Raw genomic sequence first — 20,524 nt, 5'->3', positions numbered from 1 at the left:
ATTCAGCCTTCACCAGGGAGCAGAGTTATATGTAGCTCTGCAGTTGCCAAACAATTGATTTCAGGAGGAAAGAAGTATCTCTGTGACGGTCCTGGTGTTTCTAGACTGAAAACAAAGAATAGGATGCTTTGCTAAATTCTTTGTAGGTTTAGCAGTATCTTTGAGACGACTCTTGCAGTAAGCCAGTATTAGATTTGCAAATAAGCCATGATCACCCTCTAGGTCTTTGAGGATTCTTCTGGATTCAAACACTAGATTTTAATTATTATGTCTAATAAATAGATTTGAAATTTATGTGCCAAATATTTATTAACAAGTTTTAGGGCTGGGAAGATACGAACTTTACGTGGAAGATGTCACTTATGTATGATGAGTCTACTTCTGTCTTTCTTGTGTCTTCTTGATGATGCACTGTGAACATGTAGGCATTTTGTTTTCAGGCAATGAATGCTGTTATAAAAACTTGGCGAGATGGGCCATATATATTTATTGTGCAGATTGGAATTACAACTGCAAAGGATTCTACTACCAAAGTTAAAAAAATGGAGAGAACAACACCTTCCTCGTATCAAAATAAACCCTTTACAAGTAAGATAGCTGTTTATACAGTAAGCTAAAAATGTAGTGCCATTTTTTTTTATGTATACCAGTCCAAGTGTATTCTAAGTTACTTTTAATATATGCTGTATGGTTCAATTTCACAAGACAGTATCTTTCGCTTCACATAGATGTAAGTATTGCCTACTACAACTCTTTTCATATCATGAGCAAATAGGTGATTGTTAGTGTCTTGAAGATCCTAAGGTTGTTGGTCTGTCAGCTTAGTGATGGAAGTAAAGAAGAATCCCAGGCAGTTCAGTTTTGAGGCTTGGTGGTGTTTTTCAAAAATGTCCAGACCAACACACTGACTTTGTATTTGACATTGAGTTTATTAATAAAGATCGTAATTGTCACTTTGGAATTACATTGTAGGATGTCTAACAGTGCATTGATAACCTTTACAGACTCCAGAGAAGTTTGAAAATCCCCTTGAAAAGTTAACTTATTTGTGCTTCTGAGCTTTCCTGTTACATGTGAATCTCCAGCTCAAATTACTTTTAAGTACTGCTATGAGTTACCTGGTGATGGAGCATGTAATTTTAATTGCATGCTTTTAGCTGAGTGTGTTATGGGTCTTAACTTTCTTTGATTAGAGTGCAAGTTAGGTTTAAAAGCTCTGTGAAGATTTGGAATTTCTTTAGCTTGAGTAAACATCAGTTAAGTACTTTATCCTGGCTTCCTCCTTTTGGTTCTTATTCACTTTGGCTGTTGGATTGTCTTTTGACAGTGACAGTAGAACTGAAGGGGCCATATGAGTACCTCTCACTCGCAGACTATCCTCTGATGATTGTAAGTAAAACAGATTTTCTTTGACCTATAAAGTCAGATGCTTTGAATCTTAGTTAAATACTCTCCTTCCATACTTGAGGAAACATGAAGCCAGTGTCTCAGAAAAAATAATTTAGTAGAGGGTGTGTTTTGGTTGTGGGGGGTTTTTGTTGTTTTTTTTTTTTTTTTTCTTTGTACTAAATACAGGGTAGGGAAAACAGACACAGATATTTTGGATGCTTGCATGTGCCACTGATGTTGTCCTCCTCTGGATTGTTTGACTAGATGTCTATCAATTTGTAGTTCTAGAAGTTATCAGTATCATTAGCTCTAAACTGAGCAGTTTTACTGATGCTGTTTTTCTCCTTAGCTTGTATCTTGGAAAACTTGCTATTCTATGCTTTTGTTTACAGCTATCCTTTCATTTGTCACTGCTTTCTTTGTTCTTTTACAGTGTAATCTTCCTTCCTCCACCAGCTGTCTTGCACCCCATGAGGAGGTCCTTAATACTGCCTAACAGTGAAGGCATAACTGAACTACAAAGAGCTAATCCCCTTTCTATTCAAAGGAGCTGTCGACTTGGTTTCTAGTTGCCTCTGTCGAGCAGGCTAAGAAAATAAAAGAACTTAAATATTTATGTAGTGTAGACAGACTTTATCTGGGGATCAATAACAAGTAAGGTCTCTAGCCTGACTGTATTGGCTAGAGCGGCCTGTAAATAGGAGAACCTGATGGCATTTCTGAAACATGTTTTACTTCCTGCAGGAGTAAAAAGCTTCCAGCAGCTCTATTGACATGTGATTCACTAGTGTGAATATCCCCATGTCACCGGCTTGGAAGAAGGTCTCTGTCTAAATGTGTTTGTAATGGAGCATCTGAATGTGAATAGCACGCTTAGGTCCTTCCCATTTGAGCTGCATGTGTCAGATGTGAAAATCTGTAAGGGATCAGTAAGGTGTTCTCCTAAGGAAGCTGTTTTCAGTTGTGTAAGTTTCAATGGATTGGTTTAAAAAATGCCTTCTGCAAGAGGAGACTGCATTATTACTGTCCTATATTTTGGCTAAGTATTTCCTGCTATTCATTTGATGTCTTACTCTCTCCTTATCCCTCTTCTTAATCTCGGTCTCCTTTTTGAAAACTTAACTTGCTCTGGTATGGTGCTGTCATTTAGAAAATTCAGCACTGAGTAGCATTGTCAAGTTTATTGTTTGCTGCAGGAGACTTGTACTCTGAAAGTTCTGCAGCAAGTAATACTGGACTGGAAAAAAAAAAAGCATAAAATGATGGTATTTAAATAAAGATCTGGGTTCCTTTTTCAATTCCAGATTTTTGGCTGATCTAAAGCTTGGTCAAAAACTGAGTTTGCTGGAAATTAACTTTTGAGAGAAATTGTCAAATTATTTGAGCAGAGGGATTACAACCATCAGTTGCTTATCTCTGTTCTGTGGAATGGTGTGTGAAGGTGACTTGTAAGTTTATTTGCAGAGAACTGTAAATGGAGTTAGTAATAGAAATTGAGTTAGTAATATAAAAATATATGAGAAGGGACAGGGTTTCTAGTACTTGATGATTTGCCTGCGGTCTTGTCTGAGTTTTCGAAAGCTAGTGGCACTTGATCTCTTCCTTAGTGAAATCGCCTGTGAATAAATTGGCAGACTGCTCTTCAAAAGAGGAATTGCTCAGAAATTCAATTCCTCTGACTCCCTTTGTTGGCAGTGAGAAATTACTGTCACTGTGAAAGAATCAAGAGAAGACAAAAGAAGCAATACTTGTTTCTAGTCACTTCTGTATATAAAAACTTCAAAAGTTGCTATACTCGGGGAGAAAACAGAGCTGTCTTTACAGCTCTGGAATGGAATGTGGAATGGAAACAAGGAGATTAATTTTCTGGGTCTAAGATTCCCATTTCTTGTTTCTTTTTGTGTACTAGTTTTTCATGGTGATGTGTATTGTGTACGTATTCTTCGGGGTTCTATGGCTTGCGTGGTCAGCCTGTTACTGGCGGGATCTCCTGAGGATCCAGTTCTGGATTGGTGCTGTTATCTTCCTGGGAATGCTTGAGAAAGCAGTTTTCTATGCAGAGTTCCAGAACATCCGCTACACAGGGGAATCTGGTAGGTAGCAATGGCAGCTTGCAGTTTAATTGATGGGGCATAGCACTAATGGCTTCTGCTAAATTGGGGTTACAGATGCATATTAAGTATATGATCACTTGAGGATTGTTCCAGAACAAAGAACAAGGAAACAGAGTTTCTGCATTTTTTTAATATATTGTAAATATGATGATCTGTGTTCTTATACAGCTAAAATGCTCTTGCTTCTCTGACTCCTGAATGTGTTAGGGATAGAATACGCTAGATTCTGGAGAGTATTCACTGTAGTTCTGGTTTGAAGTTTAAAACAGGACTTTCTAAGTGTAGCTTGTAATTAATTTCTGACAATTGGTATTGGCCCAGGAAGGAGACTTTGAAAGTCCTTGTTAAACATGACAGCATTGCTGATGCCTTTCGGTGTTCAGCCCATAGCCTGATAATCCATCCTAGGCAATTATTTCCACATAAAACTTTGGGACTCAGAGTTTTTAGGATGGATGCATACAAATGAAACTCTGCAAGTAGAACTTCATCATGACTTTGTTAATTGGTCACACCCATGGTGCAGAAGGTTGGTTGACTTCTTTGGAAGATCACCCAGGCTGATCTTAGGAATAAACATTTTATGGATCACTTTCCGCTTTCTATGGATGTAAAATTATTCAATAACATCTTTTATTGTAAGTGACTTTTCTGAAAGCTTAGTCTACATGTAGGTAATAAAAGGATTATACACTTTAATAGCTTACTTTCTGAAAATAATTGTCTGCTCTCATACTACAGTTGCATGCAGTAGTTAATAAAACCTAAATTCTATTTTAATAACCTCGCTTCCTCCTCTTTGCTTTTGGTAGTTCAAGGAGCAGTAATACTGGCAGAACTGCTTTCTGCTGTGAAGCGCTCATTGGCTCGAACGCTGGTCATCATAGTAAGCCTGGGATATGGGATAGTCAAGTGAGTAATTGTGCTACAGGTTTGTTGTGTTCTGTTAAAAGGCTTTTCATTCTTGTTTTTTAATAACTTAGGGCAGTATTCATCTCCCTGTACTTTTGCTACTTAAAACGTAGGTGCTTTAGTTAAGTGCTGTATATGTCTAGACTTCTTCACTAGTCAATAGACATAGAATTCCTTACAGTGATTACTGTTCTTCCCACTCCCTTCCATGTACCACTGCTGGGTAGGTTTCTGAGTCACTGTGGAGATAGTTCACTGACTGGAATGAGAACTTTATATGCCTGCCTTCTGGGCAAAGAGGAGTTTCTAGAAATGAGGGATGTCAAGAATCACTGATAGGGGACGGAATCTGCTTTAGGAGCATTTTGCTGCTAAGATTGCTCATCTTTCTGTCCCCAGCTGTATGCAATGGTAAAACAACATGCTGTGTGGCAGTGGAAGCTTCTAGCAAGTGTGGGTGTGCTGGGGGAACTGGAGAAAAGGTGGGCTGAGGCTTCTTGAAATGGTTGTAAGAAGCTAAACAGATTAACTAGGAAACAGGACTGTTGCCAATCTCTTCTTTAGTCACATCTTACCATAAAACAAAATGAATACTAAGCTTTGAGCACCAGTTATTTCTGGATCTAGAAGTGGCTTGTCACAAGGACCTTTTATTCACATGCTTCATGCCTCATGAAGTTGACATGACTTCACTCCCTCCCCCCTCCCCTTAAATCTAACTTTCATTTTGTTTTCCTACAGACCTCGCCTTGGAGTTACTCTTCACAAAGTGGTTATGGCTGGAGCCCTTTATCTATTATTTTCTGGCATGGAAGGTGTTCTTAGAGTCACAGGGGTCAGTAATAACTGCTTGAATTTTCCCATATGCCACAGATACTATTTTTATTGACTTACAAGCTAAGGGAGAATCCCAGTGCGATGCTGAAAGAAAGGAACCGAGACAGTGAAGTGGTTAAACTCTGAGACTGTGGTTATAGATACTGACAGTTATTTTAAGTTTGATGTCTCCTCTATTAATTGGGATGTAATTCTGTGTATTTTGAAATAATTCTAATAGTTTTCTGATTAGTCGGGTTACAGCCACTGTATTCTGCCTAGACCCTAGTGTGTAATAGTCCAGATTAGGTAGGGCTAGTTGCAGACGCAAACATAAAGATTGGGGTCACCTGGCCATGAGCCTTAAAAAACCAACCAAACAAAACCAAACAGAAAAAAAAAAACCAAACAACCACCCCACCACCACTCCAGTTTTGGAGGCTGTACCTGGGGAAATGCATGTTAGTGGTGCTGGCACTTGCTTCACTAAGAAGTACGTTCAGGATGTGGATTTCTGTTGTTCTGTTTTTGGTATTTTGGGATAAGATATTTAACATGTCATATATTTGGTACTTTTTCAGTTTTTCTATGACACTGTGGCTCTGATAGCAAACTTGGCCCTGTCCATGATTGATGCCTGTATTATTTTGTGGATATCCTTTTATAAACTGCAGAATGCTACAAGCTTATTCACAGCTTATTATTTCTGCCTTACACTTAAAAGGAATAAAAGGTGTTTTGCTTGTTTCAGTCGGGACTTTGATAGTTTTTGATGTACACAGAGGGAATTTTTGCCACTTTTAGCCAAACTCATGGCTGCCAGTGAAGCATTCAGTTTGTCCATAGATAGTGTAAACGATTTATCTCTGCTGATTGCTAGTAATGGAAGTGGCTAGAGCACATGGTCACAGTCACTGCCTCAGCAGAGGCTCCTTTTAATGGTGCTAGGCTGACTTTGTCTGGAAAATTACTTCTTGCCTTGCTGGTGGAGAACTGAGAACGGACAGTGTGGTATTGTCAGTTTCTCTCTGCATTGGGCTAAACTCTTGGTTCAAACCCTTTGTTTCTGTAGTAAAACTTGAAATACTGTGGTGGAGTATTTGTGGTTTCTCATGAAATAGCCTGACCCTCCTCACTTCTTCTGTACCTTGTTTCCTTTTCAGTTTGTTCTTATTGGCTCTCTCTTTGTCTCCAGGCCCAGAATGATCTTGCCTCCTTGGCTTTTATTCCCCTGGCTTTCCTAGATACTGCCCTGTGCTGGTGGATATCCTTCACTATTTTACTTGGTGGGGTGTGTTTTCTTTCAAATTTGTATTTTTGGGAGTCTTCTTGGCTGAACTCTTTTAAATCAGCTTCAAGTATATGTTCTTTTAACTTCTGGTAGAGTTAATAGAACCTCTGTAATTGAGTGTTGAAGTAAACTTCTGCTACAGCTGGTGCAAGAAAATCTAGGTAACCAGTAGAAATTTGTGTTAGAGCAGCTCCTGAACATAGGTTAGTTAAGTCTGTCCGTTATCAGTCTGTTCTGATGTAGCTCAGTAATGGTACCATAGTAGTAGCCTTTGGAGAACAGACTCGTTTATGTTTTGAGGAGAAGGTTGCTTAGCAGCATCAAATCTAAAATTCTGTAAAATTTGAACTCATCTTGAAGTAGGTGACAAAATGGGGTAGTGTTAACTTTCTGGTCTCTTGACATATTGCATCCAAATAACCATAATCTTGTGTGACTTTTTAGCCACTGCTGTCAAATGCTGAACTCAAAGCCATGTATAGCAAAATCCCTACAAAGTGTTTTTAGTGGAAGGCAGTCACAAAACTTTTAAAAATATGAACAGCTTGCTGCCCAGCCATGACAACCCCAGTTCTCTCCTACCATGATGTCTCTCCTAAGCACTTGTTTTGTCACTGTGGAAATAAAATTTCAGACAGAAGGGTCGAGACACTTATATACACTAATTGGATTTTAACTCAGTTCTAGTTCAGACTTGATTTTCCATTTATTGAATGTATATCTGACACTCTCCTGGAGGAATGGGCCATAATCCAGAAGAGATGCTTGGATACCGTTTTTGTGTGACAAGAGTTCTAGGTGTAGATGACTAAATAGCGTGAAGGGGATGGATCCTGCTTTTTGGTACCTTTGTCATAGGATGAACTTCTGCTGAGTCTGGCTCATCTTTTTGGAGGGCGAAGTGTGTGGGTGGGAGAGCTGTTGATTGTAAGATCTGTGTCCTCCTAAGTCTGTGACCAGCTTGTCCCTTCAGAGGCTTTCCTTGACTTTCCATACATATTCATCAGCTTAACTCAAACAATGAAACTGCTAAAACTTCGAAGGAATGTTGTGAAACTCTCTTTGTATAGGCACTTCACCAACACACTCATCTTGGCAGTAGCAGGTAAGCAGAAAATTACGTTAATCAAGTAAGAGCATTTGCTATTTCCATATATGGCTTGATTTGATCCTTAAAGCAGATTTTTGAGTTTGGTGACCTTTCTGTAAATTCAAAGTATTTGGTATTTCTAATAGTTGACACATTTCTAGTAGTGGGTCTGTGCCAAGTGTTATGTTGATACTTCAGAGGCAGTGGATTATTAGTCCTGGTGTTAAGATCAGGACTAATAGTCCTGTGCAGCTGCTCTAATGAAGTACTTTGATCCCTCTTAAAGTTGCTGGGGGCAAAATATTATTACCCTATGCTGTTAATTTCACAGAGATAGTTTTTGTCAAAATCACAGTATTTGTACTGTGGGGTTTTTAAGATGTCTGAACATCAGATAGCTGAAGACCAGAGTGATTCTTGGAAAAACAGTATTCTTGGTATTGTAACATAATGCCCTCTGTATTGTGGAAGAATACAGATTCAGATTCTCTTTCCATTAGTAGTAGTGATGAACTGAACTTCAAGAATAATTCTGTTGGCACTTCCAGGTGTTCAGCTCCACATCTATTTGGAAATGCTATTCATACGATGAGCAGAAAACTTATAGGGACTGTGCTTTTTTATTTAAACAAGCAAACAGAGAAGTGTATTCCTTTTAATCAACAGCTCTGATTAAATTCCTTTCAGCATCTGGTTCTTAGTCATCATAGAGTACTTTACTGGAGGGAAGTCTCATCATCTAAAACTGTGGTGAGAGCATAGTTTGAGCATTTCCACTCCTGTGTGTCAAGATCTGAATGCTTACGGATTCAGGCAGATCAGATGGTTCAGTTACTTCAAGGTAGGCTTTATTATCAACTGATAATGAAACCATGGTTTGGAGGCTAGATGAAAGTAATATAAGAATAGTGAATAGGGATGAGGACTTGGCGAAATACTTCATGCTTGATTTATGCCTTTCTCTGAAGAACCAAGAGCAAAATATACTGGTCTGTGGCTGAATTACCATATAAGGTCAGTGCAATAGATCAATCTTTTTTCCAAAACTAGTAAATTGGATTCCAAGAATTCACTATTCAGGTCTTTGCCCTTTGTTTGGGAAGCACAGTCCTGTTAGTAGTCTATGCGGATTAACATGTTTTGTAGTAATAAGCAGCTTCTTTGTTTTAATATTGCAGCATCTATTGTATTTATCATCTGGACCACCATGAAGTTCAGGCTGGTTGACTGTCAGTCGGTGAGTTTATATTGAATGCTTTCAGCAATTGTTGCCACTTGATAAGTTTTACATTTGGCATTGTAAGAAGTGAGATTGGGCATTCTAGAACAGATTTTTCTGTGAATTATGTCTAGAGTAATATACCATGTGCTAAAATCCTCATTGTTGTGGTAAGGAGCCTCTTTGTCAGATGCCTCTAGTTCACCCCTTTGTCAGATGCCTCTAGTTCACCCCTTTGTCAGATGCCTCTAGTTCACCCCTTTGTCAGATGCCTCTAGTTCACCCCTTTGTCAGATGCCTCTAGTTCACCCCTTTGTCAGATGCCTCTAGTTCACCCCTTTGTCAGATGCCTCTAGTTCACCCCTTTGTCAGATGCCTCTAGTTCACCCCTTTGTCAGATGCCTCTAGTTCACCCCTTTGTCAGATGCCTCTAGTTCACCCCTTTGTCAGATGCCTCTAGTTCACCCTTGGAAAGAGCTGAGGACACGGACTCTCCTTCACAACTTTTTCTATTTGTGCTGCTGCCTTGACAGGACTGGCAGGAGCTATGGGTGGATGATGCCATCTGGCGTTTATTGTTTTCAATGATCCTTTTTGTCATCATGATTCTGTGGAGACCATCTGCTAACAACCAAAGGTACAGCTGTTCTTAACTCTTTCTAAAAATGCTGTTTTTCAGGAATGCTTGCTTACCCGAAGTAGTACTGGTGGGTGATTTTTAGTTGCTGTATACTGATCTATGCGGTTACTAAGCAGCATGTGTAGGGGGTTGAGGAAGAGTAAGTGTAGGAAGTCACATAGATAAAATTCAATCTGTTCCCGGTGGTGGACTCTAATCAAAAGTTTAAGTCACTTCTTTATAAATATGTAGTTTAGCATAAGTCTTCAAAACACTAAACTACACAAAATAATCAAGTCATGTGAATGTTGGTGTAATGAATCTCTTGGGTGACAAGAGTTAATATTCTAAGATAGCTTTCATTCTTTCCCTCCTAAAGGTTTGCTTTCTCACCACTGTCTGAAGAGGAGGATGATGATGAGCAGAAAGAGCCAATGTTAAAGGAAAGCTTTGGTAAGAGAAAAAATTTTTTCCACCTGAACACCTTCAGTGTTGAAGAGACACTTCTGTGGAGGGAGGTCTCTTGTTCTCTGGCAAAAAGTTCATTACTGCTGTAAAAGCAGAGTCAATGCTTCCCTTTTGCCACTGATTTACGCAGTTGTAGAGGAAACATTGGGCTTTATGGTTTAGTGTTTACATTGTCTGTTTAACTGGGGTTTTCAGGTGCCACTGAACACACTGCTCCTGTCATGGTTCTTTACTGTGTTTGCTGGACTTTGTTTTATTAAATACGTGAAGTCGTAGGTTTGGATCCAGTCATGACAAGGATCTCTCGGATATTGTTGCTAGGCAGTGGTTTAGTTTACAGTTCTTTTTTAAAATCCAGTTTAAGGATTTTCATCTATTTTCTGTTCTCTGAACTTTGTAGTCTTCTTCATTTCCCATATTGGGCCTACTGCAGGAATGTTCAGTGTAAACATACAGATGAATATGTTTATGTATTCATAAAATTACATATGAATGAGAGTTACATAGGAGTCCTGCTCTATAACACTAGGTTGCATCTTTTTCTCCCCTCGCACCCCTCCCACTATAAAATCCTCTCTCATCCCTGCCTCAATCTCCCTACCGTGTCTATTATAACAATACTATATAAGTTGCGTAAAAGGTAGGGGGACACACCCACTGCTGCTCTCTGTCCACAAATCAGTTCTGTTGGATATATCAGTGCTGTTTGACTTCGGTGCATTTGCTAAATCAGCTATATCTGGCTGTCTGCCAGGCTGGGAGACACATGTTGCTTCTCAGCTTTTAGTGAACGAAGTGGCTGGTCAGCAGTTGGTAGGTACATACATTTTGGGAGTTGCATGTATCTCAGAATGGTTGAGGTTGGAAGGGACATCTGGAGGTCTTCCTGTCCAAACCCCCAGCTCAAGCAGGGTCACCTAGTTGCTTGTCCAGGACTGTGTCCAGATGGCTTTTGAGTATCTCCAAGGATGGAGTTTCCACAGCCTCTCTGGGGAACTGTGTCTTTGAGTTCTATGCTGCTTATATTTATCTTAAATAAAAGGACTAGATATTTCTTAGGTAAAATTGCAAAATTCAGGAAAAACTATGTACTCTACCTGTCAGGAAAAATACTACAAGCCTTTCAAAGGGAAAGCATTGTCTTAATGATTGATGCCAGTGCCAGCAATAGAAGCCCATAGACTGGAGAAGGATCACAGGTGAGCAGGAGGGCACCTGAAGAGAGCAGCACAAAGGAATTCTGGCCAGTAAGTCAGCTTCATCAGGGACCCAACTTAAATGCCTCTATGCAAATGAAAATAGCATGGGGAATAAACAGGAATTAAGAGATGTGTGCACACCTACGATCTTACTGGCATCACAGAGATGTGGTGGGATGGTTCCTATGACTGGAGTGTTGGAATGGAAGGATACAGGCTCTTTAGGAAGGACAGGCAGGGGAGATGAGGAGGGGGTGTCACGCACCCTCTATGTCAGTGACCAGCTTAAGTGCATAGAGCTCCGCTCGGGGATGAATGAGGAGTCAGCTGAGAGCTTTTGGGTCAGGATTAAAGGGAAGGCAGGGACAGAAGATGTTATAGTGGAGGTCTGCTACAGGCCACCTGACTAAGAAGACCAAGCAGATGAGGGCCTCTGTAGACACACAGGAGCAGCACTTCACAAGCCCTGGTCTTGGGGGACTTCAGCACCTTGATATCTGTTGCAGGGACAACACAGCAGGGTGTAAGCAATCCAGGAGGTTCCCGGAATGAATTGATGATAACTTCCTTCTCTGAGTGATGGAGGAGCCAACGAGAAGAGGTGCTATGCTGGACCTTAGTCTTACTAACAGGAACAGGCTGTTGGGGAATGTGAAGCTCAAGGGCAGCCTTAGCTGCAGTGACCGTGGAATGGTGGCGTTCAAGATCCTTAGGGCAGTGAGGAGAGAGAGCAGCAGGCTCATTACCCTGGACTTCAGGAGAGCAGACTGTGGCCTCTTCAGGGATATGCTTGGCAGAGTAGCATGGGATCAAGTCCTGGAGGGAGGAGGGGCCCAAGAAAGCTGGTTAATATTCAAGGATCACCTCCTCCAACCTCAGGAGAGTGGATTCCAACAAAGAGGAAGTCAGGCAAAAATGCAAGGAGGCCTCCTTGGATGAACAAGAAGCGTCTGGACAAACTCAAAAAAGAAGCCTACAGAAGGTGGAAGCGAGGACGGGTAGCCTGAGAGGGATACAGAGAAATTGTCCAAGCAGCCAGGCATCAGGTTAGGAAAGCTAAAGCCCTGATAGAATTAAATTTGGCCAGGGATGTCAAGGAAAAGCAGAAAATTTTTATAGGTGCAGGATATAAGATGAAAGGAAGACTAAGGAAAATGTGGGCCCCCCTCTAGAAGGAAATGGGAGACCTGGTTACCTGGGACATGGAGAAGTGTGAGGTACTCAATGATTTTTTTTTTTTGCCTCGGTCTTCACGAGAAGTGCTTCAGCCACAGCACCCAAGACACAGAAGGCAAAGGTGGGGACTAGGAGAAGGAAGAAAATCCCAGTGTAGAAGATTATCAGGTTCGAGACCATCTAAGGAACCTGAAGGTGCACAAGTCCATGGGACTCGATGAGATGTGTCTGCAGGTCCTGAGGGAACTGGTGGATGAAGTTGCTAAGCCACTATCTGAGAAGTTGTGGCAGTCTGGTGAAGTTCTCCCTGACTGGAAAAAGGGAAACATAACCCCCATTTTTACAAAGCAGGGAAAAAGAAAATCCAAGGAACTACAGGCCAGTCAGTCTCACCTCTGTGTCCGACAGGATCATGGAGCAGATCTGCCTGGAAACTATGCTAGGGCACATAGAAAATACACAGGTGATTGGTGACGGCCAATATAGCTTCACTAAGGGCAAATTGTGCCTGATGAATGTGGTGGCGTTCTGCAACGGGACTACAGCACTGGTGGATGAAGGAAGAGCACCTGACATCAGCTACTTAAACTTTTGCAAAGCTTTTGACACTGTCCCACATGACATCCTTGTCTCTAAATTGGAGAGACATGGGTTTAACAGATGGAGCACTCAGTGGATAAGGAATTGGCTGGGTGGCCACGCTCAAAGAGTTGTGGTCAATGGCTCAATGTCTGAGCGGAGAGCAGTGACAAGTGGTGTTCCTCAGGGGTTGGTGTTGGGACCGGCGCTGTTCAGCACCTTTGGTGACACGGACAGTGGGATTGAGGGCACCCTCAGCAAGTTTGCTGACGACACCGAGCTGTGTGGTATGGTCGACACCCTGGAGGGAAGGGATGGGCCATCCAGAGGGACCTGGGCAGGTTGAGAGGTGGGCCCATGTGAACCTCATGAAGTTCAACCAGGCCAAGTGCAAGGTCCTGCACATGGGTCAGGGCAATCCCAATCCCAAACACAGGCTGGGGGATGAGTGGATTGAGAGCAGCTCTGGGGAGAAACACAGATGGAAAACTGACTGTGAGCCAGCAATGTGCACTCTCAGCCCAGAAAGCAAACCATGTCCTGGGCTGCATCAAGAGCAGTGTGGCCAGCAGGTCAAGGGAGGGGATTCTCCCCCTCTGTTCTCATGAGATGCACTCCACCTGCCCTGCAGTGCTGTGTCCAACATAAGAAGGACACGGACCTGCTCAAGCGGGTCCAGGGGAGGCCACAAAGATGATCAGGGGCTGGAGCACCTCCCCTGTGAGGACAGGCTGAGAGAGTTGGGGGTGTTCAGCCTGGGGAAGAGAAGACTCCAGGGAGACCTTATAGCAGCCTTCCAGTATTTAAAGGGGCTACAGGAAAGGTGGGGAGGGACTCTTGATTAGTGTAGCGATAGGATGAGAGGTAACAGTTTTAAATGGAAAGAGGGCAGACTTAGACTAGATATAAGGAAGAAATTCTTTACTGTGAGGGTGGTGAGGCCCTGGCACAGGTTGCCCGGGGAAGCTGTGGCTGCCCCCTCCCCGGCAGTGTTCAAGGCCAGGCTGGACGGGGCTTTGGGCAACCTGGGCTAGTGGAAGGTGTCCCTGCCCAGGGCAGGGGGCTGGAACTGGATGATCTTTAAGGTCCCTTCCAACCCAAACTATTCTGTGATTCACTTGTCTGTCTTGCCTCTTTTGACTTAAATACTCTGAGTGAATGCTCAACACTTCCTTATGGTCTATGAACAATTATATTTTTAGTTATCCCAATCTCTTTTCCTCCTTTTATCTTCAGAGGGAATGAAAATGAGAAGTACAAAGCAAGAACCAAATGGGAATGCAAAAGCAAACAAAGCTGTGAGTATGTCCTCCCTACCTTCAAAAGATACAGATCTCTCTCTAGTTTGGTTGCCCCCCAGTAGTACCTCATAAATATGTGAAGTGTTCAGCCTATAAATTTGAGTTTCCTGGTTTGCTTCAGAGTGGGAGTGAGTCAAAGTATCACATGCTTACAGTACTTCTGAAAAGAAAGTAAATACAGGGTTTTTATCTAATTTCCTGTAAGTGCAATGGAAGCTTTAGAATTCAGTCTATTCTTTAGGAATTTTTGCACAATCCAGTATAGACAGAACTGTATAATACTACATTCTGATAATGAATAATACGTTATTTTAACAAGTTTGTCAGGCTGAGAGGGAAGTTGAGACACATTTTAAATAAACTAATTGCCTTCTAATTTTGAGATTTGTGATTCATAGCTACCTAATAGTTTGGGTGAAACATTTTTTAATATATCTGCATTTTTTACATGTGTCTTATAAGCAGAGGTGGTTTTGCATTCAGCTAGGAGGTAGAAAACATGTCTCGGAATCTTTAATGGAATTCATGCATAAATTTAACTGGAAAGAACCTGTAGGAATTCATTAAAATAGCAGTAATGTTTTTGTCCTTAACATTGTTTTTTTTCTCAAAGGTTGGTTGCAACTGTATACTACTTATCTGAGGATTACTTGAAAATCGATTTTTTTCTAGTTTGGGGACGGGTGAGATCAGAAAGGGTCAAATGTTGGTGTGTTGTGAATTAGTGCTCCTCAGGTAGAAATGAGAAATCTGATGATACAGTTTCACTTACTGTTGCAAAATCTAGCTTGTGCTTTTTATAGTAATTTTTCATCTAAAACATCTAAAGAGAATGTTCTTTTGTGGGAGACTAAACTAGATTATTTAAGTAACCAAAATGTCCTGAGGGCCTGCTTTTCCTAGTCACCATTAGACTATTATGGAGTTGACAGTAAGTTATAGGTGGGTGGGTTTGTTTTTTTTCTTGGAATGTGTTTTCTGTAATTCAGAAATCAAATTGAAGGTGGTTTTTTTGGTGGGTTTTTTGTTTGTTTGGATGTTTTATTTTTCTTGAACTGAGTATAAATACATTGTTTTTTGTCAAGTAGGCTGAGAACAAAAAGGCTTGCATGTGACAGCGTTTTGGGAAAACTGACTTTTGTTTCCACTTAATTTCTGTCCTTGTAGCAGGAGGATGACCTGAAGTGGGTAGAGGAGAATGTTCCTTCATCGGTGACAGATGTGTGAGTATTTTTATAGTCACAATAAAAGCAGGTTCCTTGTGCACAGGAACACAAATAAATTAGAATGCCTTACAGACTTGTGTGCTGCGCTTACATGAGCAGATACTGAGTTCAGCCTGGAATTGGCCTCTGACTTCTTAGCATGTTTCCCCTTGGCTTTGTGCAGTCTGTCGGACTTACAGTTCACGCCACTCTCTCTCTTTAGTGCTCTGATAAGTCCTTTTGAGTGTCTTGCCACTGAATAATGTCATTTAGTTCTCAATTGTATTTGGAGTATCTGTTGAGCAATTTTACACTTCTGGCAATATAGTCAGCTATGTAGGCAGTCCATATCCTGCTTTTAATCACTTTTACATCATAAAAATGTCAGTATCTGTGTCTAAATTTTTCACAGCAAAACAGTAGTTCACAGATTAATTATGTTCACAAATCTGAACAGGTAATTTTGGCAGAGGCGCTGGATTTAAGTACAAAACTCTGCTTGAAGTTAGTTAAAGACAAGAAATAAAGTGAAGCTTCAAGACGTTGAAAAAGTGCATTTTCTCAATTGAATTTGTTTTTCCCAGTTCCAGTACTTAGTTTTTGAAGAATGATAGGATTCCTTAAGCAAACAAGAACTAGACTGGTATAAGCTAGGAAAGGGTACTTTGAGGTAGTCTGCTGCAGGGTTTTCTGTTCTTCAAAGTATGATCAGGGTTGTGAAGAGGTGAGATCCAAATAGAAGGAGATCTATTGCAGCTGAAAAGGCTATGGTATCACTGTACCTTGTTGATTTTTAGCCTGTGTTTTTACAGTATGGTCTCATATTGTCAATGTTTTCAGTGTAGTTCAGCAGTGGTCCTGTATGAATGTGTGGCTTATGTCATGGCAACTTGGAAATTGTTCATCTGGTAATAACACTTATCATAGTTTTAAAATTAGTTTTTTTCTATGAAGATCATTGAGGATACTTCTTGAGCTCTTCCTCCTTTGTCTTTTGCTAATATCTATCTGTTTAATTGAAATGTCTATCTTCAGTATTGCTCTCCTGTGCCCTAAAAAACTTAAAGTGCAACATAAGGCTCATAATGGTTGTTGATAATATGCTTTCAGTAGTGCTCTTAATTCTCATAACTACTTTTTTTTTTCTCCCCACTACAGTGCTCTTCCAGCTCTTCTGGATTCGGACGAGGTCAGTAAACAAATCTTCAGTTCAAATTAGTCTTCTGACATGCCAAAGGAGTCATAAGTCAGCTGTTAAGGACTTGGCTTATTAGAACTGGACTCACTGCTGGACTCACAAGATCAAAGAAATACGATAAGGGGGGGAAGGATAGTGGGGACAACCACAATACAACTTCTTAGCACACAAATGTGTATTCTAAAAGGAGTGGTATCTCTGCTGTGTAAGTTGGACTCCTGACTTAAAATGCATATGAGTGTGTGTTTGCTGTGAATGTGCAAAACTGACTACCTTATTTCTGAATAACATAAAATTGGGGGAAATGACAACACTGGATGTTTTATTTTCCAGGAAAGAATGATTACACACTTTGAAAGGTCCAAAATGGAATGAAGGAATAGCTTTCTGCTATTGGAAATGGGGACGCCTCTTTTAAAGTTGCTTGGGTGGAGCAAGTGCATCCTGCTGACTTGTTTCTTGATCTCAGCCTTGGAAGTTTGATGCTTTATTGTCATGAGGGCGTCTTGCTGTGGAAGAAGTTCACAAGGACATTATAAACCTTTTGGAAATTTGAATTTACAAAGTTGCTGCAAGTTTGGATTTGTAAACAGTTTAAATGTGTATTATTCCAGCACTTTCTGTAACTTTTCAAATATTTAATCTGTGAAACTAAAATTCCTAATGTCTGCTTGAGGAGTTTATATTTCAATGTTACAACTGACACTTAGAAGTGAACTGCCTGTACCTTTTTGGGGGGAGGGTGGGGACAGATAGACATAAGCATTGAAGAAACAGGCCCATTTTCTGGTAGATAATGGCTTACTGCTGTTGTGTCCAACATGAATGAGAGGTTTTTAGAGAGAAGCTCCTGTTAATGAAGAAAATGAAGATACCAGAAAGGAAATATTTGGAAAAGTTACAGTGATACAAGTTTTTAACAAAACCAAGTGCAATTTTATTCATAACACTGTGTAAGAAAGATTTTCTATTTTAAATGCCATTGACCTATAGGTAACAGCTGCATAGAGCTAACACTTGCTGTTGTGGCACATCTCATTGCCGGCAATGTGGTGGTTGCCTGGAAAAACGATTTGCCCCTACCTTCCATGTGTTGCATGATTTAATTTAAAAAAACAAAAAAAAACCCCCACAAAAACAACAGAAACCAAACCACCAAACCCACTCCTACAGTGCTCCACAAGTACTTGACAACTCATGTTAAGCAGATAGTAACTAGAGGTTTCAGCAGAACTCTTCTCCCTGCACATGTAACATCTCTTACCAGTAAGTCAGCACTCTTCTATGAGGAGAGGGCATTGCTTTCTGGGAGTGCACGCACTGCTTACCTTACTTGAAAGATGCTTTAGTGGGAGTCCACAGTGCTGGGATAGTTCTGTTCCCAGTGTCTGTTTAGAGTTGCCTCCCATGTAAGTGATTTGATGGGTGAGCTTTCTTTCCCAATTGGTGCCTGTGGCCAAGAGGTACTCTGAGATCACTGTGTTTCAGTCAAGGTTGCAGATTTCTATATAATTGCTTTTTGTTTCTCCTTTTCAAATGAAAAAGAGCTTTTGGACAGTGTTCTGTTTTTATTCTATGCTTGGCTGTAGAGGCTTCATTTGCAATAACTTACACCATTGTGGACTGTATGACAAAAGCTCTAATTTGGGTTTATAACCTTTACAACTGGTAATTACCAGGCAAGCAGCAGCACAGCTGGACTTCCAGGGGGCTGATGTGGTGGCTGCTGGAATGGCACAGGGAGTCAGCTATGGTTCTTCACTCATAGCTATGTCAGCAGAAGTGAACTTGTGCCTGTACTTAATTCATTCCACTGTAAGGTCTGGTAGCTGAGCTCTAGTTCATCTTTATCAGCAATTTATGCTGAAACATGGCACTTTACAGTAGAGTAGCTGAGGCACAAGTGTACAGTAGCTTCTGCTACATGTGCTGTGGGGGCAGCAAACCCTCGGCAGAGGGGCAAAGAAGAAAAGCTGTGGCTGTACCACCTCAGCCTGCCTTTGCAAGAGTTGCTGGAGTTCTGCCATCCCCTTTAGGCCACAGGTAGAAACTTTAATTAGAAAACACTTCTAATTTGCTATGCTTAATTGATACAGATGAAAAGAAGTTACCTCCATGTCCTTTTGGGGAGAGGAAATTTTGTGAAATAAAGCTACACGCAACTCGCTATTTAATGGGTATTTTGTTTTTTAGGTTTTTTTTAAAGTCCTATTGTTTTGGGTTGTTTGGGGTTTTTTGACACAACTTGGGAAAAATGTTCTCTACTCAAAGCACAAAAGAAGTTTGTATGTACTATTTAATAAAAGCTAGGCCAAGAGTAGAAAGGATTACATTGTGTCCTTCCACTTTTTCTTACTACCTGTTCTCTTCCATGAAGAAGTGTTAAATCTTTACACAAAGCTCCCTCACTTTTCTTTAACTCCTTATTGCATGGGATTTATAATGCAGTTATTCCCTGTAGTGCCTTTTTTTTTTCTTGTTAAGCTTGACAATAGAGTGCAAGTCTGTCATTTGAAAAACTAATCTAGATAGGCCAAATCTTAAATTTCTGAACAAAAGTGAAATCTCTGAACAGTTTCCCTAATTGCATTCACAGTTTAATAATTTAAAGGCTAAAATAATTCTAGTAGCAGTGTGGTGCTTTCAGCCTACAACTACAGTAGTCTTGGGCAGTCCTTTCTGCCTTTTACCCTCTGTCCCTGTAGTAACTTACATCAGGATTTGAAGTTGTCCTGAATTCCCCAGGGGGCTTGTTGCTTCTTTAGTTAGCTGTCCTTGTTTTTCCACTCATTTGGCAGAGTTTCTGTATCCTTGGAAGGTAGCATCTGCTTCCTAGCATGCAGCAGGCATGTGCTGTGACTTCCTTGTTTGCAGTCTCATGGAGAACTTGTATCACAGCCCGGTTCCAACAGTATCACACAGGCTGCACCACATGCACAGGTACTCCCACAATTACAACTGCTGAAGAGGTGGCTAAAAGCAGTAGAGGAGATGTGGGTGAGGTGTGAAGGGTATGTGTGCAAGGGAGTTGCGGCAATGTGGCCTCTCCCCGATTGCATGTTCTGTCAGATGCGGTGGTTCTACTACAGAGATCTTCACCTCTCCTGATTCCTGGTTTGGCTCCTAAAGACATGGGGGTTCCATGGCTTGTCAGGAAAGCTTTGTCAGCAAGCTAGCTTGCTAGAATGCATGAAACCAGAAATCCTGCAGGATTGTTACCTTTAGTTATGTAGACAGGGAAGACAATTCAAATTTATATCCATTCTTTCAAAACAGGTAATTTTAAAACAAACTGTACAGACTACTCTGAAGATTTGGTGAGTGGGAGACGGAAAAACCGTCTAAGGTCTGAGATTTACAGGAGCTTTTAGTGACTAGAATGGTGTGTGGAAGCTGAACTTGCTTTAGAAAATTTGGCTACTGACTTCAAATATCTTCAACATGCTGTTCCTAATTCAGATAATGCTCTGCTTGTGGAAGAAAATAAACATCTGCCAGGAAGTCAAATATAGAGGGATTTTTTTAGTGTTCTTATGCCTGATTAGTTCTCTATGTGTGTGTATATTTGTAAGAAGTAGCCGTGACACTACAGATGTAATTGTTGTAGCATGTGTCTGCCATGCGGAAAAAGGAGAACAAAGTTAATAGTGAAGAAGATGATGTTGACCAGCTTTTCATTAGGGTGACAAGTTGTTCCTGCTAGGAGCTCTGAAGGAGGGACTGAATAGTAACAGATCACATGGCATGGTAAAGAATTGCAACAGGCTTGCTAGGCACAGAGTGAGTCAGGATCATAAGACCTGGGGTAGGGAAGGGTATGTTTGTCTTATTGTTGGGGCTTTTTTTTCATCCTCCTGCTCACTTTATGTGGCATTTTATGTCGTATGCTAAAGGAGAACCAAACAAAACCTGAAGAGGCTGAAGCCTTGCACATAATTTGCACTCTGG

At 40.8% G+C, this 20,524-nt stretch overlaps 1 protein-coding gene across 3 annotated transcripts in view; it reads left to right on the top strand.

The window, feature by feature from the left end:
* TMEM87A (transmembrane protein 87A) overlaps positions 1-18,903 on the top strand; it is a 28,131-nt gene extending 9,228 nt beyond the window's left edge. Inside the window, exons 7-20 of one of the 3 annotated variants that reach the window (XM_074909586.1) lie at positions 441-588; positions 1,328-1,389; positions 3,299-3,482; positions 4,316-4,415; positions 5,157-5,250; positions 6,427-6,499; positions 7,523-7,627; positions 8,791-8,849; positions 9,365-9,468; positions 9,830-9,903; positions 14,109-14,170; positions 15,341-15,396; positions 16,537-16,567; positions 16,910-18,903. In XM_074909586.1, the coding sequence (XP_074765687.1) occupies positions 441-588; positions 1,328-1,389; positions 3,299-3,482; positions 4,316-4,415; positions 5,157-5,250; positions 6,427-6,499; positions 7,523-7,627; positions 8,791-8,849; positions 9,365-9,468; positions 9,830-9,903; positions 14,109-14,170; positions 15,341-15,396; positions 16,537-16,567; positions 16,910-16,951 (1,194 nt within the window). In that variant the 3' untranslated portion in view covers positions 16,952-18,903. Of the gene's footprint in view, positions 1-440; positions 589-1,327; positions 1,390-3,298; positions 3,483-4,315; positions 4,416-5,156; positions 5,251-5,812; positions 5,889-6,426; positions 6,500-7,518; positions 7,628-8,790; positions 8,850-9,364; positions 9,469-9,829; positions 9,904-14,108; positions 14,171-15,340; positions 15,397-16,536; positions 16,568-16,909 lie in introns of all 3 variants that reach the window. The other 2 variants (XM_074909587.1, XM_074909584.1) reach the window with 2 other exon arrangements.
* Positions 18,904-20,524: the final 1,621 nt, after the last annotated feature.

Source organism: Athene noctua, chromosome 6 (genome assembly GCF_965140245.1).
Source record: "Athene noctua chromosome 6, bAthNoc1.hap1.1, whole genome shotgun sequence".
Taxonomy (NCBI): Eukaryota; Metazoa; Chordata; class Aves; order Strigiformes; family Strigidae; genus Athene; species Athene noctua.
Note: the sequence above shows the minus strand (reverse complement) of the source record. Positions and strands in the feature narration are given on the sequence as shown.